This window comes from Aquarana catesbeiana, linkage group LG05 (genome assembly GCF_042186555.1).
Source record: "Aquarana catesbeiana isolate 2022-GZ linkage group LG05, ASM4218655v1, whole genome shotgun sequence".
NCBI classification, from domain to species: Eukaryota; Metazoa; Chordata; class Amphibia; order Anura; family Ranidae; genus Aquarana; species Aquarana catesbeiana.
This window is the reverse complement of record NC_133328.1, coordinates 475,982,454-476,005,160: the sequence shown is the minus strand read 5'-3', so window position 1 is coordinate 476,005,160 and position 22,707 is coordinate 475,982,454. Positions and strand designations below refer to the sequence as shown.

General features: G+C 43.9%; 1 protein-coding gene across 2 annotated transcripts in view; it reads right to left on the bottom strand.

Moving 5' to 3' along the window:
- Positions 1-6,142: 6,142 nt before the first annotated feature.
- CABLES1 (Cdk5 and Abl enzyme substrate 1) overlaps positions 6,143-22,707 on the bottom strand; it is a 157,636-nt gene continuing 141,071 nt past the window's right edge. For both annotated transcript variants that reach the window (XM_073631473.1, XM_073631472.1), the window contains exons 7-10: positions 15,311-15,414; positions 13,612-13,718; positions 11,603-11,810; positions 6,143-8,302 (exon numbers count right to left, since the gene is read on the bottom strand). In XM_073631473.1, coding sequence (XP_073487574.1) covers positions 8,162-8,302; positions 11,603-11,810; positions 13,612-13,718; positions 15,311-15,414 — 560 coding nt within the window. In that variant the 3' untranslated portion in view covers positions 6,143-8,161. The remainder of the gene's footprint in view (positions 8,303-11,602; positions 11,811-13,611; positions 13,719-15,310; positions 15,415-22,707) is intronic.

The window sequence follows — 22,707 nt, the reverse complement described above, 5'->3', positions numbered from 1 at the left end:
TTCCACCGTTCAAGTTGCTGGTTTTTGCCCAAGAGAGTTCCCTCTTTACCTGTAGGGATAGAGACATGGGATGATCCAAAGTTTGAACCGACTTGTCCCAAGCTCCCAGGATAGCTCTCTGGAACATCCTGGAGTGAAACTGCGCTGAAGGATGACACCATCTTGCCCAACAGCCTCATGCACAGACGAATCAAAGGACCTTCTACCCCCTTGACCTTCTGAACCAGCTCCACTAAAGAGCCGACCATTAAGGGAGGTAGAATTACCCTTTCTTGGGTTGTGTCCAAGATCAGACCCAGATATGTTAGGACCTGAGCTGGATGAAAGGCCAACTTGTCTATATTTAGAATCCAGCCTAGGAACCTTAGGAAATGGACCATAGTCGTAATGTTTTCTACCAAGGTGGAGTAAGCTTTGTCCCTCAACAGAAGGTCGTCCAGATATCCTACGACCGAGATCTTCCGGGACCTTAGGAATGCCAATACTGGGGCCAGAACCTTTGTGAATACCCGAGGGGCCGTGGCTAGACCGAATGGAAGTGCCACAAATTGGAAATGAAACCCTTCCACTGCAAATCGCAGGAATCTTTGATGCGGACCGAAAATCAGTATATGAAGGTATGCGTCTTTGATGTCTATGGACGCCAAAAAAATCTCCTTTTCTCAAGGATGCGATTACTGAATGAACCGACTCCATCCGGAAGGTTCGGACATTTAGAAAGGAATTGAGGGATTTGAGGTCCAAGATAGGCCTTACCTCTCCGTTCGGCTTCAGTACTGTAAATAGGTTCGAGCAGAACCCCTTGAATCTTTCTTTTTGTGGATAATTACTTTCTGCCTTTCCAGCTGTTCTAAAGCGAGGAATAGGCCCCTTTTTTTCCCCGGGTCTGATGGGACTCTGGATACCAAATATCGAGTTGGGGGAAAATCCCAAAACTCTATTTTGTAACCCTGAGATATGGTGGAAATAACCCACCTGTCCTGAACCAATTTTCCCCAAGCATCTGCGAACCACCGCAGTCTGCCCCCCACCCACAAGAGTGGGGGCGCCCCTTCACAAGGAAGACTTGGAATTGGCTTTGGCTGGTTTCTGGGTCCAGGGTCTTTTTTGACCTTGAGGCTTCTTTAAAAAGGTAGGTGGCTGAGGCCATCAGTACCTTTTAGGGGAAGAGGCACTTGAGCCAGGAGCGTTGGGAATCTTAAAGGAAGGTTGCTTACTCCTTCTTTTAACCGGAAGTAAGGAACTTTTCCCTCCTGAGATTTTTTTGGATATATTTATCCAAATCTTCCCCGAATAGACGCTCACCGTGAAAAGGAAAAGCCGCGAGTAGCCTCTTGCATGGCGTCTCGGCTGACCAATTCTTCAACCACAGTACTCTGCGCATATGGATTGAGAGTAGCGCAAAACGAGACATCTGCTGAATCGAGTCCTTTAATGCGTCTACCACAAAACATAAAGCGCGAGGAAGTTCTGACAGTTCGTCAGAAACTTCCTCTTGAACAGGCAGGTTCCTGACCAATTTTTTAAAACGGTCCTTCAACGCCTGACAAATACGGATAGCCGCAACTGCCGGTTGTACTGCTGACCCAGCTACCGCAAAGGAAGCTTTTAGTAAGGATTCCAGTTTTTTATCTACCGGATCCTTAAATCCCTGGGCATTATCCACTGGGCAGGTCAGACTTTTATTCACTGAAGAAACGGCAGCATCAACCAAAGGTGTATCCCACGTCTTCCTGAATTTTTCCTCCATAGGATATAAAAAAGAAAATGTTTTTGGAGGCAAGTATGTCCTGTCCGGGTGGTCCCAGTCAGCGTAAATTACCTGTTCCAATAAAGGTTGCAAAGGAAACGCCTGGGAACCTGGTTGAGGACACAAGGATCCTAATGTAGAACAGGAGGGTCCTGGTCCCTGTACCGGAGGTAATTTAAATCCAGCTCTCACCATCTCAGCAAAGGACTGGATAAACAATTTCTGGGATTGAGAGGCTGAAATTGGTTCTTCAGAACCTGAATCCCCAGCCGAGTACTCTTCAGCCTCTCCCTCCTCCTTGTCTTTAATGGCCTCCTCCTCCAAATCCTCTGCCCATTCTGGATCCAAATCACAGGGACCCTTGCCAAAAGAATCCTGGTGCTCAAGTGATTCACCACTGGGACCAGGCTCAGGGGAGGGAGATCTATGACGTTTCTTCCCTCCCTGTGTTACTGTAGCAATCATACCCGCTATTTTGCCTTCAAGGCCAGCTAGGGCTGACGCTAAATCATCCTTAGTAACATAGGCTGATGCAGGGATATTGGTAGTGGCCACCATGCCTGACAACTGTAATGGCTCAGCCAGGCCAAATGCCGCAGGTCTTTCAGGGGAGACTGATGCTGCAGTAACTTGAGGTTGATCTCCTGTTTTTGAAGGAGTCCCTTTAACCCCTGGACTTGCCCTGCTCCCTGTACCTCGTTTCCTGGAAGACATTGCTTACAAGTTTTGAAGAAAAAAAAGGCACTCCCTCTGAGTTATATGGCTGGATCCAGCGTACAGCCGCTACCCACAGCCTTTACCAGCCTTCAACCTGTTGCAAATGTCCAAACTTATGCCCAGACCTCTGTGTCCCACCGCACACTAGGCTTCTGTGAGCCTAACTGACAAGCAGCATTAAACATGCAGGTGCGTGACCTCCCTCTATACTTGCGCGCCGCCCCGTGATGCACGCGTGCCCCCGCTCTACAGCGCACGCGCACCCATGTGCGCACACGGCGACCGTCACCTGCGCACTCGGCATGCGCTCTCAGCGCGCGCACGCGGCACACGCCGCCACGTGCGGGAGACACTCGCATAAGCTGCACCTGTCAACTTCTCTGTAACCTCTGCTACAACAGCTTACAGTGAGACACAAGGCATACACTAAGAAATCTCATGTTTAGCAACAACAGTAGTATTGTTAGGCCTCCCAGAGGGAGTACTCACTGGTCCTCGCTGCAGGGCCTGATACAGGCCCAATCTTCCCCCATCACGGCGGGCAGCGCCACTGAGGACCTTCAAGGATCGGGTCCCCCTTTGTACGGGGTCCACGCCCCATGACCTGTAAAGCACCCTTTTGGTTCCCTTGGGCAAGTAAAGACTAGGGATACCATATAACAAGGGTCCAGCGCCTTAAAGGACACATTACAAGCAAAACCTCGTTCTTGACCCTAGGCTCGGTTACCATCCACTTCAGCTTTTTTTTATGCCATCCGAATGGATCCGATATAACATCCTCACTGGGACATTTATTGAAGAAAATCTGAAGAGCTTCCACAGCCGTGACCATCACCTTCAAGACACTGGCAAAAAACTAAAGGTACTTCCTGTGTGGGAGGGGTTATATGGGAGGAACCTTCTTACTATTGGTTGCCAGTGTCCAATCACCTAAAGGTAGCATATAACCCAGATAGTCATTATTATGGTGCTCTGTGTCCCGTGATCTACAATAAAGTGGCTGACTGGCTCCCAAACCACACAGGATCCCATATGGCATTGGTGACTTTGATGGGTCTGGTTTGTTTTTGGTTTACCCTCAGGGCTCTGAGAGTTTGGATAGGTTAAACTGTTAGTCTTTCTTCTTAGTTAAGCTATGCCTTCATATATATATGTCAATCTTTGTAATTCTGGTTTATATGGTTCTGTATGCACTCTACCGACCGGCAGAATATTTTTGAATGACCAATGCTATGCTCCTTTTTCTATTGTATACTGAATGGCATTTATCCTGTATTGTGAACGACAAAATACGACCAATGCTTGTATTACTCAAGATTTCAAACTCAAATTAAACCCCAACTGAATGACATTTCATTTCATAAGCACTGTGCATTGTGACCAGCCGCCAAGTTTTTTTTTTTCTTTTTCAGAAAATACAGTTTGTGTTTCTTTTTCCCCATTTTTTTGGCCTCTTTGAGACACTTTGTCTAAATGCTATGGCCCCAGGTCAACTTCACATCATTATTCAGCGCTGGCTTCCTGATCGTGACAACAGTGGAAGATTCCTGTGTAATCAGGAGCAAGCTATCACCTCATAACAGAAAGTGCCTGAACAAGGAGATTCCTGGTAGGATCAGATATTATTGTAATAAAATCTATATCGTTTTTTGCTAGAAGGAAAAAACAAAATGCCCCTTGTAACGAAGACAGGTGATATTTACCTTTCCCACTGCCCATGCAACAGAACATCTGAAGAGTCTTCAGAATTTGAGATTTTCTGAAATATCGCATTCCTGGTTCCCCAGTGGTTCGATCCACTGGTCCTTGTGTCCCATTGGGTGCATTTAGGGACCAGGACTCCAACATTCCTGGAAGTGTCAGATTCTGAAGATTCTTCAGGCACCGATTTGGCTTCAATAGAGCAAGATTGGAATTGTTTAGCCACAAAGTCGTATTTGAAAACATTTTTGGAACTAGCTTAAAATGTTAAAGTTTATATCATATTGCATGATTAGGTGTATATACACTGCATCCGGAAAATATTTACATCGCTTCACTTTTTCCACATTTTGCTATGTTACAACCTTATTCCAAAATGGATTAAATTCATTATTTTCCTTAAGATTCTACAAACAATACCCCATAATGACAATGTGAAAGTTTGTTTAGTAAATTTGCCAAGATTTCAAAGAAAAAAATAGAAAAAAAAAAAAAAAAAAAAAAAAAAAAAAATCACATGTACATAAGTATTCACAGCCTTTGCCATGACACTCAAAATTGAGCTCAGGTGCATCCCGTTTCCACTGATCATCCTTGAGATGTTTCTACAACTTGATTGGAGTCCACCTGTGGTAAATTAGGTTGATTGGACATAATTTGGAAAGGCACACACCTGTCTATATAAAGGTCCCACAGTTAACAGTGCATGTCAGAGCACAAACCAAGCCATGAAGTCCAAGGAATTGTCTGTGGACCTCCGAGACAGGATTGTATTGAGGCACAGAAAAATTTCTGCAGCATTCAAGGTCCCAATGAGCACAGTGGCCTCCATCATCTGTAAATGGAAGAAGTGTGGAACCACCAGGACTCTTCCTAGAGCGGGCTGCCCAGCCAAACTGAGCAATCAGGGGAGAAGGGCCTTAGTCAGAGAGGTGACCAAGAACCCGACGGTCACTCAGAGAGCTCCAGTGTTTCTCTGTGGAGAGAGGAGAACCTTCCAGAAGAACAACCAATCAGACGGGAGCCACTCCTCAGTAAAAAGGCACACGACAGCCTACCTGGAGTTTGCCAAAAGGCACGTGAAGGACTCTCAGACCATGAGAATGGAAAGTGTCATGTCTGGAGGAAACCAGGGACTGCTCATCACCTGGCCAATACCACCCCTACAATGAAGCATGGTGGTGGCAGCATCATGCTGTGGGGATGTTTTTCAGCAGCAGGAGCTGGGAGACTAGTCAGGATGGAGGGAAAGATAAATGCAGCAATGTACAGAGACATCCTTGATGAAAACCTGCTCCAGAGTGCTCTGGACGTCAGACTGGGGTGAAGGTTCATCTTCCAACAGGACAACAACCCTAAGCACACAGCCGAGATAACAAAAGGAGTGGCTATGGGACAACTCTGAATGTCCTTGAGTAGCCCAGCCAAAGCCCAGACTTGAACCCGATTGAATATCTCTAAAGAGATCTGAAAATGGCTGTGCACCGACGCTCCCCATCCAACCTGATGGAGCTTGAGAGGTCCTGCAAAAAAGAATGGGAGAAACTGCCCAAAAATAGGTGTGCCAAGATTGTAGCATCATACGCAAAAAGACTTGAGGCTGTAATTGGTGCCAAAGGTGCTTCAACAAATTATTGAGCAAAGGCTGTGAATACTTATGTACATGTGATTTTTATTTATTTTTTTTAATAAACTTGCAAGGATTTCAAACAAACTTTTTTCACATTGTCTTTATGGGGTATTGTTTGTAGAATTTTACAGAAAATAATGAATTTAATCCATTTTGGAATTAAGCTGCAATATAACAAAATGTGGAAAAACTGAAGCGCTGTGAATACTTTCCAGATGCACTGTATACTTTAAAAATTGATATTACACTTTTTTAATACATTTAACAGCTGTTACGGCCTGGGGGGGGGGGGGGAGGAATCATGCATTTTATTCCGATTAAACGAAAGTAATCCAACTTCAACATTTTCTATATGTATCTCTTTATTTAAAAATTAAATATCTGAATGTGAGTGAATAGAGTAAAGTAAATGAAAACAGACTTCAGCCTAAAAATGCTACCAGTTGAAGGCACTGTTTGATTTCCATACTTCTGAAGCTAAATTCATAATATTCATATAGTCTGATTTAAACTAGCCAAAGGGGTGAACACTGGGACCCATGTGGGGAATACTGGAGTTTACCCATAATTAGCGCATATGAACTAGAATTTTAACAAAGAAATGAAAAACTAGTAGAAAAAAAAAATTTAAATCTTGATTTCAAGAATATCCACTGACCTTAGTGGAAACAAGTGTCAACATTAGACACGCTCATAAATCCCATGCACTGGACATGTAGTTCCAGTGATGTGTTTAAGCCAAAATTTGGTGGTTTTGGCAGTGTGGCATTAATATGTACCCGATGCCTACAGACAGCCATAATGTGACAATGCAATCACTATAAATTAGCATAAGTGGCTCCTTTAGCTAAGCAATGGTTTTATGACTTGTATACATTAAAGAAAAATTGGGCATATTAAATAAGGCAAAGAGCAATGTACAAAGTGCAGTAATCCATAACAACCAATCACCTTTCATTGTTCTGACTATTCCCAATAAAACACAATAAAAAAATACATTTGGTTGGGTCCACTGTTTCTGTACTTTGTAAACCACGTCTTTACAAACTATGCTCAAATGCACAGGGAGAGTTAAATTGCCTAGAAAAAAAAAAACAGATTTCCTCCCACATCATAGTAATGAATTCAACAAAATAAAAAATTGTCAAGTATAAATTATGCTGCAAAATAAGAGGATTAAAAAAAAACAAAAAAACAAAACAAAACAACCTACAGCACTTTGTATTCATTTTCTTCTAATGCTAGATAAGCTACATTGATTTTTATAGAATCACACATCAGTCAGTATCGGAGATGAATGTATTGTTGATGAAAATTATAATGGGCAGTTGCTTTCTCAGAACACTGCTTTATAACATGTAGCACAAGAAAACGTGCTTAAGATGCACTCTAACATAGAGCACAGAAGATTCTCAACACCAAGCTGTACGACTCAATGCGTTTCCTCCACAGTGGAAAAGTGCAATCGGTTAAAATGCTGTGGCTTTATAGTAAAGCTGTCACTGAAGCAATAAGATCACCAAAATGTCCTGGCTTTACAAAGTATACTGGTGGAATGAAACCATTTGTAGTGTTAATCCATGTGTGTGTGTCATGGCTAGTGCCAGTTGAGGTTAAGATTCATGTCACACAGTTTTTACATCCAGGCTTAAGCCAGTCTCTTGGGTTCCTCCAAGATAGCAGGGCACATAAAAGTTCTTTCTTTGTAAGAAATACATTGGCACATTTCTTTTTTGACACAGTGAAGGTTAACACCTGACATGGCACCTTAATGAAATGCCCTTCACGATAAATGTCAGACCTGAAGGTAAAGAGATGACAAAGTCCACTTGTGAGTTTAAAGTAAAATGTTCTTGGAGGAGAGAAGTGCTGGAAATTTCAGCTTGTGGTCCACGTGTCATTTCTTCTCTCAACAGTTATTCATTCACAATAGAGAGTCTACGTAAAAAAAAACAAATACCAGCAAGTTGCTCCAATGAGAACATTGGTGTTAAAGTATAGATGCACCCTCACAAAGTGTAGATAGCCATTTTGAGAACTGAGGTAATGGCCATTAAACAGGTTCCCAATTAGGATACATATTAATCGCAGTAAAGCCTCAAGAACAGCACCCCTCATTGAAGGTGAAGGAGGCTCCACACATCCAAAGATTAGCAAACTATCAGCTGCTTGCGATAGTGTAAGGCAGGTGTGCTGTTCCCCACTCTGCCAATCTACTGATAAGAGGGTAGTACTGTATCAGTTCACAATATGACAGTCTCCACTTGGTGCAGGTAACAATGCAATCATTTGTATATATGTCCAATAGCAGCTGTGGCTCTGTGAGCTCCTCCACTGTCCCAGAGAAAGGCATGTAGCCTGTGCTAGGAGCTTTGGATTAAACGTCTGTAATGGGGCATAACTTCATGCTCTGGTAGGTGAAGAGCAAACTCCAAGGCAACCAGGATAGGAAATTCAAATGCCATCAACTCACGTCTGTTCAAACGAAACTTCTCTTCCAGTTTCTAAGAAGGAGAAAATCAGACAGTCGTTATTGTATGGTAAAGACATGACATAATAATGTATTGGGATTTAGAAGAGACAAAAAAATTAAATAAATAAAAATGGTAGGAGGGTATTTAGGTGAGGATATACATCAGAATCCTGTGGCAGCTATCATATTTCCCCCTCATTCATCAAGCTGGAATACCAACTTCCTATTTAAGGTTCCTCAGCAAGATGTCCCACCATGCTTCGAGAATGTTAATCTATGTTTATGGCTCCAGGACTCCACTAAGGACCGAGTAGGTAAAATTATTTAGCCAAGCATTTTAGTCAGAGTATTTGTCAAGTTAACCCACATTCTGATGCTACTAAATTTGGTCTGATCATCCACACATCAATAACCTCTGGTCATAAAAGGGCAAGGAACTTTTAAGTGCACATAAAGCAAGCTAAAGTGGTCTCCCGTCTATTATTGTAAGACATTTTCGTATGCCTTTAGTGCTTTTAAGCACACAATGAATTGATTTAGCCAAGCAATGGTAATTGGTATTTGGGAACCCAGGAATAGAGAATTGTCCCATGAGGGTGGAGAGAGTTATCAGCTCTGTGTAAACTTATGCTGGCCATACACTATACAGAAAATCGGCCGAACCCATTTTCGAAAAACGAACGTTCGACCGTGACCGCAAACGATCGTGCCATCATATAATGTCCGGTAATCTGTTCAGTGGACATGAATAAATAATTTTGTGTTCGTTTTTTTACATATACCTAGTGCAGGCAGTTCGGACGGGAAACACATTAACCTTGCAATTTATCGTACGTTCGGCAGAAATTTTCCAAACATGCCGTTCGTTTTTTTTCCACAAAAACGTCACAAACGATTATCGATTTGTACCCACTAACTTGCCGAAAAACGAACGAAGTGTCCATACGAACGATTTTTCGGCCGATTTTTCGTATAGTGTATGGCCAGCATTAGATTTGAGCTGACACAGGGCTTTGTTTACTGCTTCCAGTGGATGAGTTAAGGGAAGCAAAGTATAAGCTAATGAGGAAGGTGGTTATTTGAACCTTTAGCTTTATTCTGCAAGGGCAGATCTCAGGTTCATTTTAAAGGAGAAGTATAGCCAAAGTTTATTCTGCACTCCCATGACCCATTTTCAGCCAACAGCGGACTTTAGCCATGTAAATTCCTTTTCTTTTGTATTTTTGTGAAAGAAGACAAAATGAGCTTAATTATGAGCACGAAAATCAAACTCAATCAAGTACTTTAACCGCTTCAGCCCCGGAAGATTTTACCACCTTCCTGACCAGAGCACTTTTTGCAATTCGGCACTGCGTTGGCTTTAACTAACAATTGCGCGGTCGTGCTATGTTGCACCCAAACAAAATTGATATCCTTTTTTTCCCACAAACATAGCATTCTTTTGGTGGTATTTGATCACCTCTGCGGTTTTTATTTGTTGCGCTATAAACAAAAAAAGAGCAACAATTTTGAAAAAAACTCAATATTTTTTACTTTTTGCTATAATAAATTTCCCCCAAAAATATATAAAAAAACCTATTTTTTTCCTAAATTTAGGCTGATATGTATTCTACATATTTTTCGTAAAAAAAAAAAAAAAACAAATTGCAATAAGCATATATTGATTGGTTTGCGCAAAAGTTATAGAGTCTACAAAATAGGGGCTAGTTTTATGGCATATTTTTATTAAAAAATTTTTTTTTACTAGTAATGGCGGCGATCTGCGATTTTTATCAGGACTGCAACATTACGGCGGACACATTGGACAATTTTGACACATTTTTGGGACCATTGACATTTATACAGCAATCAGTGCTATAAAAATGCATTGATTACTGTAAAAATGTCTCTGGCAGGGAAGGGGTTAACACTAGGGGGCGATCAAAGGGTTGTGTTCCCTGGGAGGTGATTCTAACTGAGGGGGGAGGGGACTGTTTCGGGGAGATAACAGATCGCTGTTCATACTCTGTATGAACAGATGATCTGTCTTTTCTCCCCTCAGAGAACCGGAAACTGTGTGTTTACACACACAGATCCCGGTTCTCCGTGTGTCAGCTGCGATTGCGGGAGCCCGACGGTGATCGTGACCAGGCACTCGCATCGGCTCCGGGGGGCGAGCAGCGGGCACCCCTAGTGGCCACAGAGCAAAGCGACGTAACATAACGTCGCTTCGCCCAGCCGTACCATTCTGCCACAGTACAACTGCGGCAGCTGGTCGGCAAGTGGTTAATTTTTAATATATATATATATATATATATATATATATATATATATACACACACACACACATACACATATATATATATATATATATATATATATATATATATATATATATACACTCACACGATTGCCATAACATTATGACCACCCACCATAACCCACCCAGGCATGGACTCTATTAGACCTCTGGAGGTATGCTGTGGTATCTGGCACCAAGTTATCAGTAGCAGATCCTTTAATCCCCATAGGCTGCGAGGCAGGGCCTCCATAGATTGGACTTGCTTTTCCAGCACATCTCACAGCTGCTAAATTGGATTGAGATCTGGAGAATTTGGAGGCCAAGTTAACACGTCAAACTTGCTGTTGTGTTCCTCAAACCATTACTGAATTCATCAGACCAGACCATCTTCTTCAATTGCTCCGTGGTCCAGTTCTGATGAGGCCCCCCCCGCAAGCCTGTGGCACGCGGGGAGCCTTCTGTAAGGTATAGTGGCCTGAGGTGAGGTCTGGGGAAGGTCAGGTGACCTTCTTTAGAAAGTTCCAGAACCCTGAATTTCCCTATTTAAGGAGGGTTCTGTGGCAGCGGGCTCATTTGCCTCAGAAGGCATAGTTGTGATGCTCCCCGCACTGTTTTACTGTATGTCGCGGCCTTTATCGTGTGGTGGTATCACCTTTGAATTAAGGGAGGCAGCTGAAGAAATCAAATTTATCTGGCCTCAGTTTTTAGTGACTAGGTCAATGTATGTTTTAAATATAAAAGTTGCATTTTGCATAAGAGAATTTTAAGTTTACAAAGATTTCTGTTACAGCTTGAGTCGTGGTGGCTAAGCTGTTTTGAGTAATGTTATTCTTGAGATGTTCTATTTATATTATTTCTGGCATATTTATTAAACCAATCATAAAGGGCCGTGGCCAATTATTTTATCCAAGCCTGGTGTCCAGTGTATTCTTTTATGGTTATATACCTTCCTGTCTGTTGTCCCATATATTGGTATGTTATCGCTCCAAGTGGTTTTATCTAAAACATTGTATTCTGGTGACTCTGCAGCAATAAGGCAAATGTACTTACATCAATGAGGTGTTTGACTTCATGTTTTCGGAGATCGCTCCCAATTTTGGCTGCTAACAGGATGCAGGCTCCAGCACAAAGCTTTCTGTTTTGTTTGTTCAACTTCCCCTTCAATGCAAGCTTCTCAAAATATACAAATGCCATGGCCACAGTAGGCTCTTCATAGCCACAATCCTCCTGCGCTAGCTTGCGAATATCCCGCTTCAGGCTATAAACATGACAGAAAAACATATTGCTCATGGACTAAAACTGAAATGTCAACGTGGATGAATCTGCAGTGGTTTAAACTACTGATCTTTCTAGGAGCATTACTATAGGAATTTCAGCTTAGGGCTAAATAAGAGCATAAGATTAAACAACAAATTTCATATTGACTATTCTGAAAAACCATTCTGAAGAAGGATCACAAACGTGCATATATGCATGGCATGAAAATTATGCCACGAGGCAATTCAATACCTGAATTGCAAAATGTCAATGTTAAACAGGAATGTAATAATCCAATTGTCCCAACAGCTACATGTGCAAATTTGTCAATGTGCAGGGTCATCCTATGCCCCCTTTTACTGAATGTGAATCATCCAAGGGTCACTGCAGACACTGCGCACCTTAAGATGCAGTCATCATGCAATCAAATTATATGACCTACGTGCCATCCAAAGGTCAGCCTCAACACAAACCTAGCTGATCTGACTGTCATAACTGTGCAGGGGGGGGCTACTTATGGTACACTAAGGGTACTTAACTGAACAACAACTTAAAAAGTCAAACTTTTCAGGCACAGGCACTGCTCAAACTGATTTAAGCATCATAGGATTTTACATATATGTAAATAATGACAATTTGTATACAATTTCCAAATGCCCCAATTAATATTTCTATGACTTCAAAGTAGTAAGGGCTCAAAAAATTAAGCCTCGTACACACGGTACAATCGTTGGCCAACCGAGCGTCTGATTTTTGTCTTAAGGGCGAGTGCCAGGATCTTGTCTTGCATACGGTACACAATTGTCGTGCAACAAACACGAACGTAGTTACGTACTACAAGGAATTTCAGCTCTTCAGTGCCACCCTTTGGGCCCCTCCTGCTAATTTCATGTTTGGTGAGCATTGATTCCGAGCATGCGTGTTTGTACTTTCGACTTGTGTGACGGATTTGTGTACTGACCATACAAAAATCTGACGTCAAACCATCGTCCGCCGAAAATTTACTAGCCTGATATTCAACATTTGTTGGCCGAATGTTGGACAATTGTCAAAAGGAGCGTACTAACGGTAAGATTTTAGGACAACAGTCTGTCAACAGACAATCCCCTGCCAATAATTGTACTGTGTGTACGAGGCTTCAGACACTGACCTCAATTTATTTTTATTTTTTTAGCACTGGCTACATAGATACACCTATAAATACTTTAATTTTTTTTAAACCATTAATTTTTCAATACTTTGGCCAGTCCTGGGTTCTGTGTTGGGCGATCAAAGAAAATACTTTTTAACTAAACCATACGGAGTTCTATGACATCATTCAGGAAGCAAGCTACTGCATAGATCCCTTTGTATTAACATCACCTGCATCTTTATAGCATGTAATTATGTATGTAATGAAAGACCAATGTCACCTACTTGTATGCCTAGGGGGAACAATGTATTGTGGTTAGAGAGATTTGCCAGTTCCACTGACTGCAACTGGCAGTGTAGCAGGTGCTCGTATTTATACAAAGATCCAAAGATACTGTACTGGAATATATTACTAGGACAAAGCCTGCAGCGTGTGGCCAGAACGTAACTGATACACAACTCGCACAGTTCATGCTTCATTTTTAAAATGTATTTAATAAAATAAATATTGTGGGGAAAAAAATTTGCAAAGCTTTACATAAGAATATTAACTTTCAGTCAGGTGACTATTTTTTTTTAAATCTCACATTTAAAAATTAGGAATCCTTATGTTGGCGTTTTTGCTAATGTGTCATTGGTGGATTCTTGCATAGGAGGAAAATGTGACATACCTTCTTATTTTGCTAAGAGTAAGCTTGATATAAGGAAATTTCTCTTTGAAAGTCTCATTCATATCTCTCTTGAGGTCAGATGGTTTCACATACTCTATTATAGTGGTCTGAAATGTAAAGAAGATGCTTAGGTTAATCTATCCCTAGAAGCACCCACAAATTAACGGCCTGTATCGACGAGCTTTTGAACGCTTCAAACGGGTTTTGCATTCCCAAAGAAGTCTACAGGAGTGCAAAACCCAGCTGAAGCATATCCAATGCAAGTCAAAAGGACCTGACAATGACTTTCTAAATGATCTCAGAAGTGTCTCAAACAGTTGTGAAACTGAGGCTATGGACACAAGCCCAAAGACTGTCAACAAAGGCCCTAAAGATGATCATAGCTTGATGCACCCAGTTTTGGCTGAAATGGGCATACATCCCCATTTTTATGGGTATCAGCAGACCTCCACAGCACATTTGTGATCGACCCATTTCAGTTGGCTTTCATGGGGTGATCACTAGTTGTTCAAGTAGACCTGTCATAAAAGAAATGTGGGAGCTGCCACTGCACTGAAAAATGGTGGTAGTCTGGCTTCACAAACTATGAAAAAGCATGCGGCACATGAGTCAGAATTCCTGATCTCTAAACTTGTTAGCGACTCAAAGTTATGAAGCCAAGGCATCAGTAGGACAGCCAAGCAACTAGTATTTTCAGAAAAGGTCTGCAATGGCAGCCCATAAACTCTAAACCAGGGATCTCTAAACTTCGGCCCTCCAGCTGTTGCGGAAATACACGTCTCATGAGGCAATGTATAACTCTGACATTCACAGAAATGAGACTAGGCATGATGAGAATTGTAATTCTTGAACAACTGGAGGACCACAGTTTAGAAACCCCTGCTCTAAACCATCAGTTTCCTTTTATACAATTCTCAAATATATTACGATGCATGCCCAGCTTCAGGTGTTTTCTAGCTGCAAGGAAGTATTTCAACATGTAACTTCAGGCCAGTACAGCTGCTTTTTTTATAACGTACAAAAGTGCAAGAGTGCAGAGTGCAAAAGAGAGTGCAAAGGAGAGTGCAAAGGAGAGTGCAAAGGAGAGTGCAAAATCTGGTGCAGCTCTGCATGCTAGCCAATTAACTTCAGCTTGTTCAATTAAGCTTTGACAAAAAACCTGGAAACTGATTGCTTTCTATGCAGAGCTGCACCAGATTTTGCACTCTCTAGTTTTAGAAAATAACCCCCATGCAGTCTGCCATTGTTGACCTCCCTTTTTGAGAATGCTAGTTTTATGGCTGTCATGCTGATCCAAAAACTTCAATAGAAGGCTTCATGAGACCAGATACCAGCATTTTCCACAGAGCTCAGCAATGGGTTTTGCAATATTGCAAATATTCCGTTTATCAAATTTATTACAATGCCCCATGGTGATAATAGGAACCCCCATTTCCAAAATAGCAGCTTACAGAAACTTCTAGTGCACACTTCTACCCCTAAGATTTGAATTGGGGGTTACGGTTCTGTCTCCCTAACACTTTTCATTGACTAAAATGACATGGCAACAACCATATTCTATCTTGACCCTACAAAGTATTACCCACAAATTATTGATAGCCTGCAGCTGTACAGCAGTGTGTGACATTAAGTACAACATAGTTATCAATTCTATTCTTAATATAACAGCAAACAGAGCAGATAAGGGGTTAAGACTTACCATATAAGAAGGAAATATTAGAACCCGCTTGTGCTTGCCACATGGCCACTGAGGATCATCCAGGAGATTTGGATCGTAGTCTGTAAAGTCTCCTATGTCACTTCCTAATTCAAATATAGGAAACAATAACATTATCTTACTAGTTATGTGAATGTTTAAAGTACACCTGTCATGGATAAAATACTAGGCGGCCATTATTGGGCCCCCTTCATTAAATGATACTTGTTTTTTTTTTGGCTTCTATTCTTCTGAAGCACACATTTGAAAGTCTTCTTCAAGAGGAGAGGTCAACAATGGCATCCTACACATCTCTCACGAGACAAATTTGCTTTGAAAACACAACTGTAGCTAAGTAATAAACGAATGCTGCAAAGAAAAAAAAAGGTAGGAGCAGTAGGCACCATAAAAGACACCATCACCTTGTCTATTCAGTACAAAAGTGAAAATGTCTCTGAAAACAGCATTAAAAAATCCTTATATATTCAAATTACCTGTGCTCCCTTACAGCTCCCTGGTTCTCTGCAGATGGAACTGAAGTAGTCTATGGTGACCACCTGGGGAAGCACTGATGTCAATCCCCTGGGCATGTGACAGTTTTCAGGCCTAGCAATTGGCTGCAAGGCTGGCACAATGTCACAGGGTAGAAGGTCACACGTTTCTCTATACCTGAAAGTGGCAGGTATTCCTGCTGGCTGTGAAGGAGCAAGTAGCTGTAAGGAAGTAAGGGTAAGTATATAGGGGCCAAAGTGCTCATTCAAATACACAGTCGCCTTGCCCTTTATGGCAAGATAACAGTGGGGTTGATTTACCAAAACTGGAGGGTGCAAAATCTGGTGCAGCTCTGCACAGAAACCAATCGGCTTCCTTTTTTTTTTTTTTTTTCAAAGCTTAATTGAACAAGCTGGATTTAGAAGCCGATTGGTGCAGCTCTGCATGGTAGCCAGATTTTGCAGAAAGAAAGAACATACACAACTATCTCCACTCAAAACACGCCGCATCCCAAATGCAACTTTTACTTTGTACCTGATCTTCATCTGTACTCACTCCTCCTATATTTAGGACTTCTGACAAACCTCTCCCCTTCTCTAGACTTCCCTTCTACACACAGTTGTTACTTTTCAACCCTTGAAATGCATCCTAAAATGGACGTTAGAAGCTGAGTGGCTACCATCCACAGCTGCACCAGATTCTGCACTCTCATTTTAGTAAATAAACCCCAGTGTCTCCATAAAGGTTTTAGCACAATATCGGAATTTTACATGTAAAGCCTTAGTAAAAAAATCTTTTTTCTCCTATAGCTGCAGTCACACCACTTCTATAATAAACCATGTCATGCAGGCTGCTGTTTGGTGTAGAAATCTTTGCAGATTGCCTGGTCCTCTTCCTGGTGTTGACATTCTGACACATTAGGGGAAGCTTTGGGTCTTTGGGCTAAACTGCATTCAAGATGGTCTGATGGGGAATCATTAGGAAAAGCCCATGTATTGTTTAGACTGAATGTAACAGAATCTCTAAACTGGGGAGAGAATCCTGTCATTTATCCAACTATGTCCCAATCAGTAATCGTGTTATATTCAAAGTAAGCAATGCACAGGGAGGGGCGTGTCCAAGATGGCGCTGGGAGCAGATGTGTTTTAGACAAGCTCCCAACTCCGGCCTATGATCCCGTCTCTATCCTGGTGCAGATTGACTATTTACAGCTCACCCTTCTCCAGACTCTCTGCGGGTGCACTGGGCGATGCCCAAGGGAAAACGTGTTGGCCAGAAGAAGAATTCAGCGACCACAGTGAGTACCTTGCCCGTGACGGGGCATACCTCCAGCGCGGCGCACGACATGGAGACCCAGACTGACTCCACGCCTGACAGTACCATCCAGGCCGGCTCTGCAGCCTTTGATGCCCTGATGCTGGCCATCACGACATGCCAGTCCACACTAACTGCAAAAATAGACCACGTGCAAAACAAAACAGCCCTTATCCGTAGGGACATGGATAAGATTCGGGACCGGGTGACGGAGGTGGAGAGACGGATTTTTGAGACGGAAGACGTACAGAGGGACCACTATGCAGACTTGCAGGCCCTGAAACTCAAGGTCAAATACCTAGAGACCAGAGTGGAGTACGCTGAAAATCGGAACCGCCACATCAATTTGAAGGTCCTGGACCTCCTTGAGGGGTCTGATCCCATGACTTTCATGGAACAGTTGCTTCCAACCCTACTGCCCAGAGCTAATTTCTCCCCGCACTATCGAACATGCCCACCGAATACCAACCACTAGAGGCCCCCAGGGTGCCCTGCCACACACTTTCATATTCAAACTACTGCACTACTGGCACTGGGACATGGTGCTCGGTGCTGCACGAGTGCAAGGGGAATTAAAATTTGAGAACACTAAGCTCCTCATCTTCCTGGACTATTCGGTGAAGACACAGCACCAACGCAAATCATTTGACCATGTGCACGCCATGCTGAGGCAGAAGGGGATCAAGTACAGCATGCTCTTCCCTGCCAAATAATTCGTCCAAGATGGTGAACGTGTACAGTTCTTTACCTCACCTAGGGAAGCTGCCGCATGGGCTGACGCGATCCAGAAATGACTACCTATTCTGTGTGTTGCGGTCGTTCCTGAGCTTATCAGGTTACTTTGGCCACCAGGACTACTTGTTTTTCGTCCCTGTTGTCCTCTCCGGTGACCCTGCTGCAGCCCTCTCCGAGAGCGGACCCCTGGAGACCTGGGTATCCCACTTGCTGCTTTATTCCCTGGCCACAAACCCTCTCTGGCTCTTGAACCTGGACTGGCATCCTGCAGACTCTGCCTGGGAACTATACAGTGACTAATCCCTGCCTTACATTGGAATATCTCCTCCACTCCCCCGTTCCCTGGGGCTTGCAGGGTCCCTGGACACCGCTGCTTTCCCCCTCCTAAAAGATGAGGACTTTTCCTGGCAGGGAGTGTAAAAGTCTGTGGGTATGTGGGGTGAGCCCCCCCAGAGCTTTGGGGGTTGGATGCTTTTAAAATCAGTGGGACACCAGTGCACCGTCCTCTCGAGCGTCACCTGCAATGTCCCCGGGGACTAGAGAGATTGTGGCTGCAGGTTGCAGAGCAAGTCTCATGGTCAATGCTTTAGTAACAACCGACCGTTCATTTAAGTTTGTGGCCCTGGGGATCCGGGTGATCTACACCACCAATCCTTGCCAGATTATGTCATGTACTTTTGATTATCTTTGTAGTGAGAGGTTGAGCGCCTCTTGCACATTTGCCTCCAGGCCCAGCCGGCGTGCTGCTATTGTTTTGGGGATACAAATCCCCCTCCAGTGCTGGGGGGGGTGGTTGGATGTGTTGGGCCACTGTTACTGGCTCTAAATTGAGCGTTTTAATATTTCTGACAGTACTTACTGATGTTGCTCTGCCTGATATTGCATGTTTCTCTGGATTTCTCTCCTGCCCTTTCTGGATCCAGAGGCCCAGCCTACGGAGGCTTGATTCCCCTTTCCATTTTCCATTGCTTCCACTGCAATATAATGTCTTCTCTTAAGATTCTCTCCTGGAACACACGAGGCCTGAACTCTACCATTAAGCGATCCCAGGTGTTTCAGTTCATATCTGTGTGCTCCAGGAGACACACCTGACTAGCAGTAAGACCTTTTAGCTTAAAAAAGCCTTGGGTGTGATACCACTACCATTCTACATACTCCAACTTTGCAAGGGGAGTAAGTGTACTGGTCCTCAAGACACTCCCTTTCAAACTCCTTGACTTGGCTCTGGATCCCCAGGGCATATATGTGATAAACCATGCACTAATCCACTGTCTACAATGGGTTATAGTGGGTCTCTACCTACCACCTCCAGCATTCCTTCCACGTGCTGAACCTGATCACAGCTAAAATAGCAGAGTTCTCTACTGAAAATGTCGTCCTACTGGGAGATTTTAATTTGGTCCCAGACTCTGGGTTGGACAGACTTATGGCTACTGGCACCACCTGCCAAGGTTTGGCGACTTGGACTGAGACGTAAACACCCCCGAACTCGTGCCTTTACTTGTCACTCCGCCTCGCACAGAACTTTCTCCCGCATAGACTTGGCCTATGCTGGGGGCTCAGTCCTGCCCAGAGTTCGCAATATTGTAATTTTGCCCCGGGGTATTTCGGATCACGCTCCGCTCTTTCTGACGCTGGACCTATTTGTTGTCCCCTCGGACAGACTGTGGAGGCCCTCCAGGTTTTGGGTCTCGGATGCGGAGGTAGAGTATCATTTAGGGGCGAGATGGAGACGTATTGGAGGGTCAACGCTGGCTCTGCCTCTGCATCCTCCGTATGGGATGCTTTCAAGGCATACTTCAGGGGACAGTACCAGACCATCATAGCTGAGAACCAAAGGGGGCGTAGAGCAGAACTTACCGGCCTAGAAGCAGAGGCGGCTAGACAGGGGGCTCTATAGGTCAGATCTTAAGACCCCCACTGTGGCTTACGCATGCGTTTGCAAATGCGTGCGGACTGAACCCCTGTTTTTAACGCGTACTGTTAGACAGGTCAATTGGTTGTCTGCGAGCTGGTGGTAAGTAGGCTTGGAATTTTTTCCTGGGCATTCCCCAGGTTTTGTTGTTATCCGTTTGTGGCCTTCCAATGCCTCTTACTGCGATAGCCAGCTATAAGTGAGGGTGGTGGCAAGATTTTTGCAATCACGTGGGTGTGTGTATTGGTCCAGCAACGCACCAGCACCTTTGCAGCAATTGTGCTACCTGCTGGGTGTTTGGTGTGTCCTGTACCTTTAAGAAGGGGTGCTCCCTTCAGTCCACCTGCCCTCACTTTTCCATTAGAATGCATGTGCCTCCACTGTGGGGACACCCAAATTTTAGTGTTAGGACCACAGATTACAGGGTGCCGTGACGTGGCTCTGTGGCTTACGCATGCGTTTGCAAATGTGTGCGGACTGAACCCGTTTTTAACGCGTACTGTTAGACAGGTCAATTGGTTGTCTGCGAGCTGGTGGTAAGTAGGCTTGGAATTTTTTCCTGGGCATTCCCCAGGTTTTGTTGTTATCCCCACTGTCACGCCCGCCTACAATCCCTTCCAGAGAGATTGTCCTTTTGAGAACGACCTTGACACAAAGGTTACTCCATCAGACCCAACGAATATTTGAGCAAGGGGAAAAGACTAGGCGCCTGCTGGTCTGGCTTTCCAGGGAGCAGTCGGGCGGAATGACCATTGGTCAGATTCTTGCCCCTGATGGTGCTCTCCTCTCTACTCCGGTGGAGATTAACCAATGCTTCGCCTCCTACTACCAAATGCTCTATAGCTCCCAAGCAGACTATGATCTCCACAAACTGACAGCTTACTTAGATGGCATAGATATCCCGGTTCTCACCACGTCCTATGCGGATAAACTAGATGCACCTATTAAAGTTGAGGAGATTCAGACAGCACTAAAAACGATGCAGACGGCAAGACCCCTGGCCCAGACGGCATACCGGTTGAATTCTATAAGATGTACGCAGAAGACCTGGCTCCTAAGCTCCAATCTTTACTGGCTAAATCCCTAGAAGTGGCAATACTTCCTGACACCATGCATGACGCAATGATAGTGGTCATTCCCAAACCAGGGAAGGACCCTACTCTGTGCTCTTCTTATCGCCCTATTTCTCTCCTTAATGTAGACACTAAAATACTATCCAAGATCCTAGCTAACCAATTAATTACAGTCATCATGGCCTCAATACACCCTGACCAGACAGGCTTCATGCCAGGCTTTCGACTTGGTTGAGTGGGGCTACTTGTTGGTGGTCCTGTCCAGATTCGGGTTTGGGCCCCGATTCCTATCCTGGTTGCGGATGCTGTATGCTCACTCTCGAGCTCATATCCGTACCAATGGGAACCTCTCAGAGGTCTTCACCCTGGGGAAGGGGACACGTCAGGGGTGCCCACTCTCCCTGGCATGGTTTGCCTTGGCACTGGAACTGCTTGCCATTCTCCTCAGAGCTGACCCAATGATTAGGGGCATACGAGTAGGTACAGTGGAGGAGAAGATATCCCTGAATGCCGCTGACTCACTCCTTTATCTGGCTGACGCTTCCTCCTCCCTACATTCAGCATTGGCCATTTTTGACAGATTTGGTGGATACTCTGGTATCCGTATAAACTGGAACAAATCGGTCCTGTTCCCTCTTCACCCATCATTGCCCCGCATAGACACACATACATCTCTACGTTGGGTGGACGAATTCACCTACCTGGGTGTAAGGTTGAGCGACGTAGCAGCTGGCTACCGCGAACGAAATGTATACCTGGTTTTGACACAGCTCCTTCAGCTGTGTACAATGCGGCGGACTCTCCCTTTGACTCTGGTCTGTCGAGGTAAACTCCTAAAATGATCTACCTCCTGAAAATTTTTAAGGCATACCCCGATCCCTATTTCTAAGTCCTTTTTCCGTCGCCTGGAAAGTGTTGTGATCTCCTTCGTTTGGGCCAGCAAGCCCCCGCGGGTGACAAAACATATACTTTACCTTCCGCTGTCTGGCGGTGGAATGGCACTTCCCAATTTCCTACTAGATTACTGGGCGGTGGTACTGGTCACTGTGAGGTAGTGGTTCTCTCAGCCCTGGCAGAACCCCGCGGTTACATTGAAGACGGCTCTCCTAGGCTCATATGCAGGGTTTAACAAAGAAGAAATACTGCGCTAATAACTAAACAAAATAAAATAAAAAAAGCTGCAGCTCAATTTTGCATGATATATGCAAACACAGTACATAAGAAGGGAAAGGAAATCTGCGCTGCAAAAAAAAAAAATTTTAACCAGACATGATGTGACAATCTAACTGCCGTGAAGTATGGTGGTGAATCCCCACATAGAAGGAGATACCATCAAAAAAAAAAAAAAAGTCCCATAAAGAAATAACGTTCTTGTGAAGTGAATCTTGATAAGCGATCCTTTTTGTGCCAAGAAAAGTGATAAATGAAAACACCAGTGACAGTGAACCTCCACCTTAAAAAATGCACTCTTACCAAAAGGCAAGCAATAGCAAGCCTGTGAATTGGGATCAATATCCTGACATCAGACCAGCGCCAGCAGTAGATCACTTGATGGTAATGAGGATATGCCAGAGGATTGGGGCTCACAGGATGAACCAGCGATCCGCATTATAGGGACAAAAAGAAAATCTCTCCATAGTGTGAATCCGTATATGTCATTTATTATAAAAAGGAAGTATTGCACTTACATTTAACAGGAGGAAAATAAGCTCATAGGAGAATGCTGGCCGGCTCATATGCAGCGTTGTCTAATTTGGTGTACCGGGGCAGTGGGGCTCACCCCTCTGTGACGGGCCCCATGAAAACCACAATCCAGGTGTGGCGGTGCTCCAGAGCAGCAGGCCTGAAACCGTCTTGTATCTCCCCGCATA